Source organism: Botryllus schlosseri, chromosome 2 (assembly GCF_051294905.1).
Source record: "Botryllus schlosseri isolate E-star chromosome 2, Bs_hap1, whole genome shotgun sequence".
In the NCBI taxonomy this organism is placed as follows: Eukaryota; Metazoa; Chordata; class Ascidiacea; order Stolidobranchia; family Styelidae; genus Botryllus; species Botryllus schlosseri.
In genome coordinates, this window is record NC_137237.1 from 18,062,037 (window position 1) to 18,074,635 (window position 12,599).

At 41.1% G+C, this 12,599-nt stretch overlaps 2 protein-coding genes and 1 long non-coding RNA gene across 7 annotated transcripts in view; 1 reads left to right on the forward strand and 2 right to left on the reverse strand.

Annotated features, from left to right (window-relative positions):
• Positions 1 to 4,313, reverse strand: part of LOC145433945 (extended synaptotagmin-2-B-like) — a 24,886-nt gene extending 20,573 nt beyond the window's left edge. For all 5 annotated transcript variants that reach the window (XM_080311197.1, XM_080311198.1, XM_080311199.1 and 2 more), the window contains exons 1-6: positions 4,083 to 4,313; positions 2,820 to 2,929; positions 2,686 to 2,744; positions 2,083 to 2,172; positions 509 to 610; positions 283 to 437 (exon numbers count right to left, since the gene is read on the reverse strand). In XM_080311197.1, coding sequence (XP_080167323.1) covers positions 283 to 437; positions 509 to 610; positions 2,083 to 2,172; positions 2,686 to 2,744; positions 2,820 to 2,929; positions 4,083 to 4,237 — 671 coding nt within the window. In that variant the 5' untranslated portion in view covers positions 4,238 to 4,313. The remainder of the gene's footprint in view (positions 1 to 282; positions 438 to 508; positions 611 to 2,082; positions 2,173 to 2,685; positions 2,745 to 2,819; positions 2,930 to 4,082) is intronic.
• LOC145433946 (uncharacterized) lies at positions 4,313 to 7,837 on the reverse strand. The gene has a single exon (XM_080311200.1). It carries the CDS (start codon positions 7,562 to 7,564, stop codon positions 5,303 to 5,305), a length of 2,262 nt encoding a protein of 753 aa, XP_080167326.1. The 5' UTR covers positions 7,565 to 7,837; the 3' UTR covers positions 4,313 to 5,302.
• A 3,232-nt stretch (positions 7,838 to 11,069) lies between these two features.
• LOC145433948 (uncharacterized) lies at positions 11,070 to 11,619 on the forward strand. Its single transcript, XR_013913237.1, has 2 exons — positions 11,070 to 11,466; positions 11,541 to 11,619. It is a non-coding gene; the product is annotated as an uncharacterized LOC145433948 (long non-coding RNA).
• Positions 11,620 to 12,599: the final 980 nt, after the last annotated feature.

Genomic DNA, 12,599 nt, shown 5'->3' on the forward strand with positions numbered 1-12,599 from the left:
CTGCAGTGTACCTGTACGTGTACAGCTGTAGACTATCAATTAAAATGATTATTCAAAGAAGCTGAATGGATAAGACATGCATAACTTGTGTTGACAATAAGGCTTAGTAAAACAACTATCCTGTAGCAGAGCAGAACTTTGAACCACTACCTCTATTTCTACCTTGAAGACATGGAGCCCTTTGTCCAAGATCTCATCTATTATTGCAATCTAGTATCCATCAATAATTAAGAGCTAGTCTGCTATAACCACGAAAGTGAATAGAAAAACGTGAAATCTCACGCAAGCTGCAAATCCATGACAATTTCCGAACGTCTCGTGTGCTTGCTACCGTATACTTTCACGCCGGAGAACCGCGGAGCCTTATCCCCCAGATCGAATTTTGAGAAGGAGAAACCTTTAAGCAAGTCATTCGACTGGCGAATGGAAGGCTCGATCTGAAATAGTGAAAATGTTACCACCGTTTACTTTGTGGTTTTGGTGAGAATTTCGAATATGACAACGTTACCTTCTCGAATATCAGGTTTTGTACGTAACGGCCGACGTAAGGCCACATTTGTTCGATTACCTTATTCAACCATTCCGCCTTTTCGACATCGGGGAAATAAACCTGGGAGGCAAAAAATGTAATGAGCATAACAGCATTTGGTGTTGACTTGGCTGGTTGGTGACATTAGTCAGCTAAACCTTTTTGTCCAATATAATAATATCACTAGCAACGAGCAATGGTTGTGATGGGTTGGAAGGTCTGCATGAACATGACATCCGAACTTCCAAACCAAATGTTGGATACCGAATGGATTATTATATATCTTCAAAACCCATAGATCAAAGCTTACAACCAGGCTCCGAAGTAAGTACACTTAATGGACTGTCTGCAGTGCATCAAATATCTCAATAAAAATGTCATAATTGAGTACGTACTAATCCTGCCGTTTAGTGAGTGTGTTGAGCCACATAGGATTGTACCAAGAATGCCGTGTTATTATTAACCCCACAACAGCAACTGTAGCCCAATTTTTACTCAATAGCTAGTATGTAGTATCAGTGTATGCATCACTCTTTTGACAGTCATGCTATTATTGGTAGCTACATGTAGCCAGAGTAACGATATACGAGAGAGATTTGTAACCCAACAAAGGACTCTATTTAGTCGACATTTCTAGTACAAACATCAGACCAAACAAAAAATCCACGCAACATGAAGGACAAGCGCAGACATTAGAAAATCAGGATGGACAATTACAACCACCGCACAATGTGAATAGATATCATCATGTATCGCAGAGTTTCCAAACAAAATACTTGACAACTTTCCAAGAAGTCTATTTGTCCAAGTTAAACAAATGAGATAATCCACTCCATGGAAATGCCATAGCAACCTAAGCAATAAATATCACAAGGTATTTAATTGATGAATTTATGGGTAGTGTTTGTCTATCAGATGCTCACCACATACTGCCATATCGGCAGGTTATACTAATCATATGATTGACAGCTTACTTGACTGGTAGGCCTATCTAAAACAAGTCTGAGTAAGCTTTACAACTCTACGTTGAAATACGGGCAATCATATACACTGTTTATACACCAATTTCAGCACAGTCATAAATTGTGGAAGTAGTTGTCACATAAATAAACACCATTCATACTGGGATCTGATATGATGTGCGCAAAATGTCCAGGGTCCACAAAACAACTCCAGTCAGCTTCTGCAAGGACTAGTTATTGCGATTCAATACTTCTCTGTAATGACATATTATTGTGGGAATCTCACATGATATCATGAACAATATTATTCTCTCGGGAATAACTTGCATTGGCAGCTGCCATAGGCTGGCCAAGTTGAGTTGCCAAGCGGAAAATTTTCTAACGAATCCATCACAAATGTTCTTCCTTCATCGTCTTACAGAGCGGTAACTCAGCATCTGTTTAATGTGATGATGCAAAGAATGAAGAAATCAGGTTTCATTGTGTTCAAAATATCTTTCATAATAAATTTCTTTCTGATCGGTCCACCATTTCACCGAAATTGGGAAAGAGATAGCTTTGCCCAAGCCGTTAGTTTGTGCCGTAACTTACCCACGATGGCAATTCCTTCCCGGACAATTTGTAGACGCTTTCGAGTGCCTTGAAATATTTTTGCTCATCGTCCGCAATATTGTCCAGCACCTGACAAAATGGCAATTTCAAGACCGTGGAAATGGCTGATGTGGGGAAAACAGAAATGAAGAGACAAAGGAATTGTTACACAAACCACAGAGAAATGTGGTTTCTAAGATATGAACGAGTAAGCTTGCTGCTATGCTGTAGTAAAACTACATTGACCGCGAAAATACGACAGAGCGCACTTTAGAAAATATGATGGCGTCAAAACAATTTCAAAGGTAAAATAAAACCATACAAGGAAGCATGATTTCCAAATATTTTGAAACTACAATTTGGTAGTGCTACACTCAGTAGCCAGTAGTGCAATAAAATACCGAAGGTACGGTAAGACAAAAGAAGACATTCTTTACATCAGATAGGCCTATCGCAGGCCTACTTGAACCTATATACATTGAATAGTTTTTCAAATGTAGGCTTAAAAGGCAGTTACGGTAAAGGGGAAAGCACGGTATGTCCTGTTTTTAATATTTCTAGTTGTGCAATAAGGGCAGAAAACGCATTTGCAGTATTTCTCACCTGAGAAGCAATTTTTTTCTGCTCTTGTCGATATTTGCGCCATGTATAAGTTGATACTCCTAAAAAGGTGTATGGCCAAGTAATTAAAAAGTCACAGTCATTAGGTTTTTAAATGACCGTAAATTAAAACTAACCCATTATAAGCCACAAGATACTAAATCCAAAGTATCCAAGAATCCAGATAAGGAATGCCACCCCGAAGTATGTTGCTCCAAACTGCAATTTCTTGACTGTAGCAAGCATTCTAAAAGTCGAAGTCATCACCATCACCAGAGATCATACAAATCAGTTCATGGATCCACAAAAATCCACTACGATAGCCTAAGGTCGGCTAACAGTCTTCATCAGTTACACTGATATCAATCAATGTATAATATGATGCTATGTTGAAGCTGGAAGACACTAACAACATGGTACAACATGGACAAAATATATCCATCTGAGGACATAGGAAAGGGAAAGGGCATATTATAAAAAGCAGTAAAATATTTGAAATCAGCAATAAATCACGACAACAAGCTTAATGTTTGCTGACACTGCCAGTGGGGTCACCACGTCACCTTATCACCATTTGTCATTTATAAATCCCAATTGGGGAAGACATGAGTGGAAATTGACATCCAGGGAATTAGCCTTCAGAAACGACTCGATTTTTTATTTTCTATTCATTTTTATTTTAATTTTATTTTTATTCATTTTTTTTGGGGGGGGGGTGGATTAGGTAAAAATCATGTTACCGGCCAGACCCACACCTATACTATTTTGTTTCATTTTTAGCCACGTCTCTCATCAACTCAAACCAAATAAGCCTCATTTAAGAGGTTTTATAAACAATAGACTGGAAAGACAAATAGCTACTTGTACATATGTACAATGTAGGCCTACTTGTACAATGTACTTGTACATGTACATTGTACATGTTGTACAAAATGTACGTGCTACATGCTTCAGTCTCTTCTGTACTGATTTACTGAGAGAGTGAATAGACTTTTGAGCAAATCCTATATAGCTACTGCCAGAGAGTTCTATCTGGAAACAAATTGTTATGCAATGAACGAACATCATCTCTTTTCCATGACCTAGGCCGACCTTTGAGGATGTTCCGTCACAATGCAATAACTGGGTATGCCAGATAGAATCGACAACAGCAACACCCAATTACCCATATCCAGTACCGGGCAGCCTACATTATTATTGCTGAACAGTGAACAATCTGAACTTGCTAGATTCGAGTCAAAGCAAATAGTACTTGCCTATATTCCCTGTTTAAGATGAATAAAAACACAGTGCTACACTTCAAAGCCGGCAGAAGTAATCAAAAACAATATCCCATTACAGCAACACTGTCGAAAATATAAAAGGGACCATTGAAAACCTTTTTAGTAGGTAAGCCTTACCTATCTTTGACTGCAACAGCAGCGGGGCTATCGTCTTCTGGTGTTCCCCCATCAGGAGTACCATCAAGTATAGGCTCGCGAATCGTACTTTCCAAAGTCCGATTATCGTCAGTATTTTCAGCAGCATCGGTGCGACGTCGTCTTATCTCACTCATGATTGTCGCAAATAGATATCTTCTGTGGCCGCTCAGAATGGCCTACGACGTAATTATAAATGTGCTATTCTACCATCTAGGAAAATATACAAAAACAATTAGAAAAAAACTTACAATGTAAATATAACTTGGACATTAAATTAAATTGCAATTATTACAGTATTATCGTACCATATAGAAAGCTCATGCGCAAATTGTTCTGTGGATCGAATCTACAGTTAAAGTTACAGTACCGTAAATAAAAACTAATGCTGACGGAAACAGTTTGAAAACCAACCACAAAACATAAACATAACAAAAAAGGTCGCACTACATATGCACACAGTTTTGTCACCTAAAAAGCGTTTTCAACAGGTCGCAGTACCGATCATGCCATTAGGAAGTAAAACGAAGAGTGATAGCCTGAAAAAATATTCAACAGGAAGGAATGCCATATCACGATGGAATGAGACTTCCTCTTTCCGTAACGACTTATGGATCATAAACACAGATTCAGCATGATAACTCGAAACTGATTGTAAAAGTAACCCACTACAATCAACGACACCTCTTCAAATTGAACTCACTACAGAATTCAAAGATATGGCGAGCACACTAAAATTTTCTCGGAACGTACTCGGGACACAGTGTAACGATCGGCACAAAAGCTACAAGAAACTGAGGGACTTAACAAAGACATCTCTGATCTACCGTAAACACAAGAGCGATAATCGCATATGACTATGTCTATAATTATAAGTAAAAAAATCGGCTGCAACAAATTGTATCAAAACTTCAACAGACACCACTTAAATGCTTCAGCTACAAACAGGGATACAACATAAGTTGAAGTGTCCAATGCGGCAATCACAAATGCATCAATGCAATCAAATGGTGACAATGGCAACAGTCTGCTTAAAGATGGTGTTGCATTTGAAGTATGCAACACACTTCGAGAGGTGTCAAATTTCTTTGGATTCTACTTTCTAAACACACATCGTCTGCAGTCCCTAATTATCGTCGGATACATGATTAGAATGGACGCCCAGTTGCTTGCTGATCTATATAATCTGTCGGTAAGTAGCATCACAATGACAGTTCTTCGATGTCGTCATCTTGGATAGGAGTGGAGGCGTTAACGTGAAGCCCCGTTTTCACTTTATAATTTGAATTCACAGTACCGTTGACTTTCGACGACGTCACCACATTTTTCTCCCAGGGATATCCCGAATGAACCGGCTTCGCCCTTGGCGTGATTGTCTCCGCGTTTCTTTGCTCTGTCGTTGGTTTCTTATCGGACTTTGCTTGATCTCCGAACAATTGCGATAACAGATCCGAATCCTTGTTCGCTTTCCCGCTATTAACGTCGAACAACGGTTCATCATCGTCTGATCCGGAGCTCAAAATCGACGCTTTCTTATTGACTCCTCTAGGTTTACGGCTTTTATCTATCTTGCCGGCGGTAGGAGCGTAGCTACCGAACGAAAGATCGCTTTCAGACGTTTCCACGGGCCTTTTCACAGTCGTCGGTATTCCGAGATGTAGATTCTCGACCACCGGGTCTGTATCACTACCTAGCAACGATCGGACTCTGTCCGCCTTTGATTTCTGGGTAGTTTCGCTGCTACTCATATAAACTGAATTTCTGCTTTGCGTTGCCTCGGCCGTTGTTTGCGAATCGATCAGACTCAACGCGTCGGGAGGTGATCTCGGAGAATCGTCTTCTTGTTCGATATCGCGCATTTTCGCTAGAAGAGCCGCCTTTTTTCTCTGCTGTTCCGCCGCTAGTCTCTCCTGTTCACGCTTTTCCTCTTCCTTTCTTCTCATGTCTTCCTCTATTTTCTTCAACTTAAGATTCTCTTCTTCGGCCTTCCGCCGTAGAAAGGACTCATCGTAAGGGTCCTCGTCTCGGATCGCTTCGGCGCGAGTTTTGGATGGCTTGCGGAAAGAGTCCGGTTCGGGGCTAGATTTTTCTGCCGTTTTCTCAAACTCCAGCGAGTCTGCCACGCGATCACGAGGCGTCGGAGTATCCGACTTGAAACTTGATGTGAGGAAGGTTCTTTCTTTCACTTCCAGAACGGTTTTAGTCTCGATGCCGACTCCGTTTGCTTGGACTGCTTTTTTGTGCTCACGCCGACTAATCGGGGATGTCGACATGGGTGCCGGAGATGGTGGACGAGGGGATGGTAAACTTTGCTCTACTTGGGTTGGCTTTGATCTATTGCTTTGTTCCGGGCTACTGAACTCAATTGCTGCTGGTTTCGACTGCCTGCTTTCTTTATCGACAATTGCTAACTTCAAAGTTGTAGACGGCACCGATGTATCCCTCTGCTTTCTCGGTGTTGAGTTGATGGATGTAGATTCCATATTTCGAAGGCTGTATATATTGGTAACGCCGAGAGCTCGTTCTTTTTCTTTGAGCTTACCAACGACCGATTGGTGTTCTTCGATCATTTCGTCTAATTTCTTTTGAGTTTCTTTGTGCTTTTGACGCTCCGTTCGGATTTGTCTCTTGTAGCTATTTTCAATCAATTCGTACTTTTTCTCGAGCTCCTTCACTCTTCTTTCGGCTACACCTAGGTCGTTCTCTGTATTACTGAGCTTCCGAGCAAGATCGGACCTTTCGCCGAGGTTCTTTTCTTCAACGATTACTTTCAATTTCTTCAAGGCTTTGCTCATCTTTTTCATTTCTTGATCATTGTCTCGCAATTTTTCGTTGAGACGCTTTTCCGAGTCTTGAGCTTTTCTGAGCCGCGCTCTCAAGACTTTTTGCTCCTCAAAATTCTGCGAAATTAATCGTGGGAGATCGTTTTCGACATCTTCAAATTTTCGGAGCGCCTTGTCTTGGCGAAACTGCACCGTTTTTAATATTTTGTTCTCCTTTAGCAGATCTTCGAGGCGCTGTTCTGCTTCGCCTAGTTCATTTTGAACGTCGTTGATGCGTCTCTGCTTCGCTGAGAGCAATCTTGCGGCAACCACGTCATGACGAGGTCGGGCCCCGCGGTCTGAATAGTTCGAACGCAATCCATTACTACGTCTTGGCTTTACGTAAGTCCTACGGCCAACACTTTGGGTAGTTTTTTTACTGCTCGTCGAATGCAAATCTGAAGTGGAAGATTTGTAACTATCCAGCTCCCCTCGCCGTCTTGGCCTGTCATTACCTGTCCGCTTTCGACTAGGGGTTCTTTGCCTGCTTCGACTTTCTGTTTCGAAGTCATCAGAATAGTCTGATCGATAGGATACATCGTCATCGTCGGAGTACGCCGGCGAGCGACGCCGCTCTCGGGAAGACGATCGATCCCGATAACGTCCAACAGGAGAACGACGTCTTGGTATACTTCTGCTCATCTGGCTAAATTTTCAAACATCGAACGGGATAAAAATGCAAGAATATCTTCTCCGGTCGGCAATATGGACCAGTAAATTGTCGCAGTGATGGCGCGACGGGTGCGCAGCGTTAGTTACCAAGCAGGAATGAGAAATATTTGTTTTGATTATCACCTGGAGCATGACTACTGGCGTAAAGTATGGCTCATTACAACTGTCAGTACTTCGTACTTGGAGAGACCGAATGCGTTTTTCGACAACCTCTCAAACCAACAATATGTATGATACATGAAATTAGTCCTTTAGCAACGAAAATGGAATGAGTGTATTAGATTTCCTACCAAGTAAATTCATATTCTGTTCTGCTAATACTTCGTACTTTACAACCCATGATTGCAAGAGAACAAATGAACGGAGCAGACTACAATCTATCATTGGGTTATAATTTTCATCTGAACAAGTTACACACAATGTACAATGCGATGTAATGAACAGATAGGAGGATGCCGAACGACACGCACCAGTAGCGATCCTTTACTCTAACATCCAACTCGGCCTAGAGTGCCCGAGGTCACAGTTCTTTTCGATGTTGATCTTTTTTGAAGCCGCGGTCCTTTCTACTAGGTCTTTCCATTCCTTGTGAGTGCTTTCTTTCTTCAGGTCTTTTTTCTTGGCTTTTTCTGGACAGCGGGGGAAGAGGAGCCCAGATGAACCTCCGATGGGAATCGAACCCGCGGTCCCCCGGCCTAGTAGACACCTATCGTTACCACTACGCTATCTCCGCTTATTGCTAAGGCCATAATCAGTGGTGGCCTTACGATTAGTGGGCCCTGGGCGATGCTTCCGGGGGGCTTATAAGCAGAGGTGGTCAGTAACGAAGTACTTCTACTTTTTCGAAGTACTCAAGTAGTTTTCCACTACTTGTGGTACTTACTCCAGTAAATCTAATTTCCGCTACTTCTACTTCTACTTCGTAATTTTTTGTGATCTACTTACTTACTTCACGCTATTTTCAGTTTGTCAAGTAGAAGTAGTATAATCCTCCGATTGGACAGAGAGACTGAGGAATTTTGGTGTTGTTTTCATAGAGTACCAACATTTAATTTTCAGAAAAGTGAACTAAATCTCAGAATTTTCTTCGCGCTTCGCGCAAAGTAGATAGGGCGTGTCAAGTAGCCTATGTTTACACGAAAATATTTGTGAATAGGCTATAATTTAGGTAGCGGTAGCGAGGCTCCCTTTAGTCACACCGCATTGTCGTCCATATGAAATAGTTCATCACAGTAAATAAGACTCATCATAACATTTGAAACTACTAGTTTCACAATCCAGCATTTACCCATCACATCGTAATCTAGCAGCCTAGCACGGCGTGTCCTAATCTGGAAAAGTTGTCTCTGACTTTTTGATCATGATACATGTTTCAGCAGACCACTATTGAAGCTATCTGGACAAGAGACATGTAACACATTTTCCGCTTTTCAGAAGTGGTGTTTGTATTTCTCGTTTAGTTCGCAGTGTCATTAGTTTCAGTGCGTTTGTCTGGATCTGGAGAACCTACATGTTGAAGTTTAAAAGCAAATGTAGTATTTTCCGAAAATAAAATTACGCTATGGGATGGCATTTTTACGATCCTTTATATTTTTGAATAATGTATACTAATCTCGCTACAGCTTCTTGGTATTGCTCTTCGACTAAACTATTGGCCTTATAATATGGGTGAGGGCGCCGCACCAAGACGTTTTCTAAAACGGGGTGTTCGGGTAAACAAAGGTTAGTGTCGATAGCGATGTCTTTCGCACCCAATGATGCGTACGAATGCTCATGCTTTTGAAAATCGATACCTCATGTGATGCATCAATATGAATCAAGCTCTCTGCACCCTCCGTATAGCTCAATTTGCAGCTTTTTTCAGTCCATGTGAACGTATTATGACCGTTTTCAAAACTACTTACTTACTTGAGTAGATTTTAAGCCAAGAAATTCTACTTCTACTTCAAGTAGTTTTAGGTTGATTATAAAAAGAGTACTTCTACTCATACTTGAGTAGATTTTTGGGTCGCTACTTCTACTTCTACTTGAGTAGCCTTCAAATAGCTGGTTCGTGGTACAGAACTTGAATATAGCTTTCAATACAATATCCATTGTATAATAATATTTATTAACTCGAAGACTTTTCGGGTGCCTCTTTTCAAGAGTTAACGGCACACTAAAGGGATTTGAACAGATTTAAAAGCAAAACCAAAAAGGCAAAGTATGACGCAACAATCGAAATCACAAACCATGAAATTCGCATTGTACCAATGGCAACAATAACAAACTATGAAGTATACGGACATACGGTACTATAGTAGCAACGCAATTCGTAAATAAACAGTTACACACACGAAACACATGAACTAATGGGAAATTTGTAGGTTATAGAGAAAATCTTTTTGTCTACATAAAATAGGTTTGTTCAACTGAATAATAGTAGACTCCAGCACTTTTAGATGAAACAAAGACCTACCACGCGCAATGACAGTGAACATATTGTCATCATGGTTGCCAGTAAACTCGCCCCAAAGTAAATTCGGCCCGTCGAATTCGGCCCTCGGTCACTTCGGCCGTCGGTGAATTCGGCCCTCGGTAAATTCGGCCAGGGCCAGAGTAACAACAACAGTTACAATACCATTATCTAACCTGAACCCTAACCCTAATCCTAACCTAACCCTAATCCTAACCTAATCCTAATCCTAACCCTTACCTAATCCTAACCTAACCCTAATCCTAACCCTAATCCTAACCATAACCTAACCCTAATCCTAACGCTAATCCTAACCCTAAACCTAACCCCTTACCAAATCACTTGATAATATTATAATTATGTAATATAATACACATTATTAGTTATTAGTAGGTTTAGGGTTTGGATTAGCGTTAGGGTCAGGGTTAGGTTAGGTTAGGATTAGGTTTAGGATTAGGGTTAGGTTAGGGTTAGGTTAGAATTAGGGTTAGGGTTCAGGTTAGATAATATTATAATTATGTATTCTAATACACAATTTCACACAATGTTCTCCGAGGGCCGAATATACCGATTGAATTCGGCTGTCGGTAAATTCGGCCCCGTAAACATCGGCATATATATATACATATATATATTTATACGCATACCCTGTTCTCCAAATCACTTGATAATAATATAATTATGAAATTAATTCACATTAATAGTTGGTAATACATTTTTATAAAATATTCTCCGAGGGCAGAATTGACCGAGTAACCAGTGAATTGACCGGTGAATTCGGCCGTCGGTAAATTCGGTCCCCGTGAATATCCGCGCTATCTCCCGTGATTACGCGATCTACGCATACCCTGACATCCAAATCACTTAATAATAGTATAATTAGGCAATTAATTCATGTTAACGGTTGGTAATACATTTTAATACAATTTTCTCGGTGGGCCGAATTTACTGATGTAATGGCCGAATTTGCCTGGGCCGAATTTACTTTGGGGCGAGTTTACTGGCAACCTGTCATCATAGTGCTGTGCACAGGCGAGGTTTTCACTCAAATGCTGACCGATTGACGAAGCACATGCTTGGTAATCGTCATAGCAGTCTGTTTTGGCAGCCAATTTGCACTGACGTGTGAGCTCCGTGCGAGTATTTGCGCATGTTTTTGACCGAATCAATTTTGGGATATGCTGCTTGATACGCTCAAACAATCTTTGAGATGTACGTCCTACATACCTACTATCACAGTGGCACTTGTATTGGTGAACAACATTACTTGCATTAAAGGCAGGAAGTACATCTTTTCGAGAGTTGGGCAACATGGGTTTCGTTGTGTACACCACATGCGTGTTTACGCTGTAATAACAACGGTGAACAGCCGACTTAATGAGTTTTTCAAAACGGTTGGACACGTTACCTAGCCAAGGTAAGTGTAAAAATGCCGGGCATTTTTCTGGTCCGTATTTGGGAGCTATATCCGATTTTTTCAAAACCCTGGAGATGGAGCATTTTAATATCTGGTCTGGATAGCCATTTTTGGACAGAATCAAGTGGATATCATCCAATTCACGTGACAGTTTTTCCGGTGAACAAATGCGCAAGGCCCGATTGACAAGAGATGAAATAAGGTTTAGTTTACGCCGCTTCGGGCAGAATAAATCCCAACGGATATAATGACCAGTGAAGGTAGGTTTTCTGTACACCGACGTTAAAAACGTTTGTCCTGATCTCTCTACTAAGACGTCTAAAAAGGGAAGGGCAGCATCAGTTTCCTTTTCCACGGTAAATTGTAGAGCTGGATGGAGACAGTTCAATTTTTCGAAGAAATTATCACACTCTCGCTCATTTTTAAAGGCAACAAAGGTGTCATCGACATATCTAAAATGGAGGAGAGGTTTTGCGACGTTTTCAAACAATTTCTTTTCATGGTATCCTACGAATATATCGGCCAAACTAGGTCCCAACGGTGAACCCATCGCAATGCCATTGCATTGGCGGAACATCGTGTCATTAAAGCTAAATTCAACGCTACTAGTAGCAGTTTGCAACAATTCAAGAAATATTTCACGCGGTAGTTTCGGAGGTTCAAGCGTGCCATCATAAAGCGCGTCTGCGCAGATTTCGAAAGTTTCCGACAATGGTACGTTGGTAAAAAGACTTTTCACATCAAATGAGCTAAGAAATACATTGGACGGATTTAATTTGGCGCGTTTTAATTCGTCTACAAACGTGAACGAGTCGCGAATACAGTAGTAGCCTTCGTGACTACTTTGACCACCTCTGCTTATAAGTATGTAGTCGCAGCTTCTGGGGAGCTCCTCCTCCAGACTCCAATTTCGCCTACCAACTTAATAGACATGCAGAGACTTGATGATTGTCGGGATATGAGAATTTTATACCAAGTGCGGAGATTTGATAATTGACCCATCTGAACGGAATCATCTTCTTGATTGATACACGGATTTCTACGTCTATTCGCTACGACCCTTGAAAAAAGCGCTAAAACCAAAGAGGGTGGGCCCGTTGACCAGGGGGGGGGGGGCGGGCGACCGACCACAC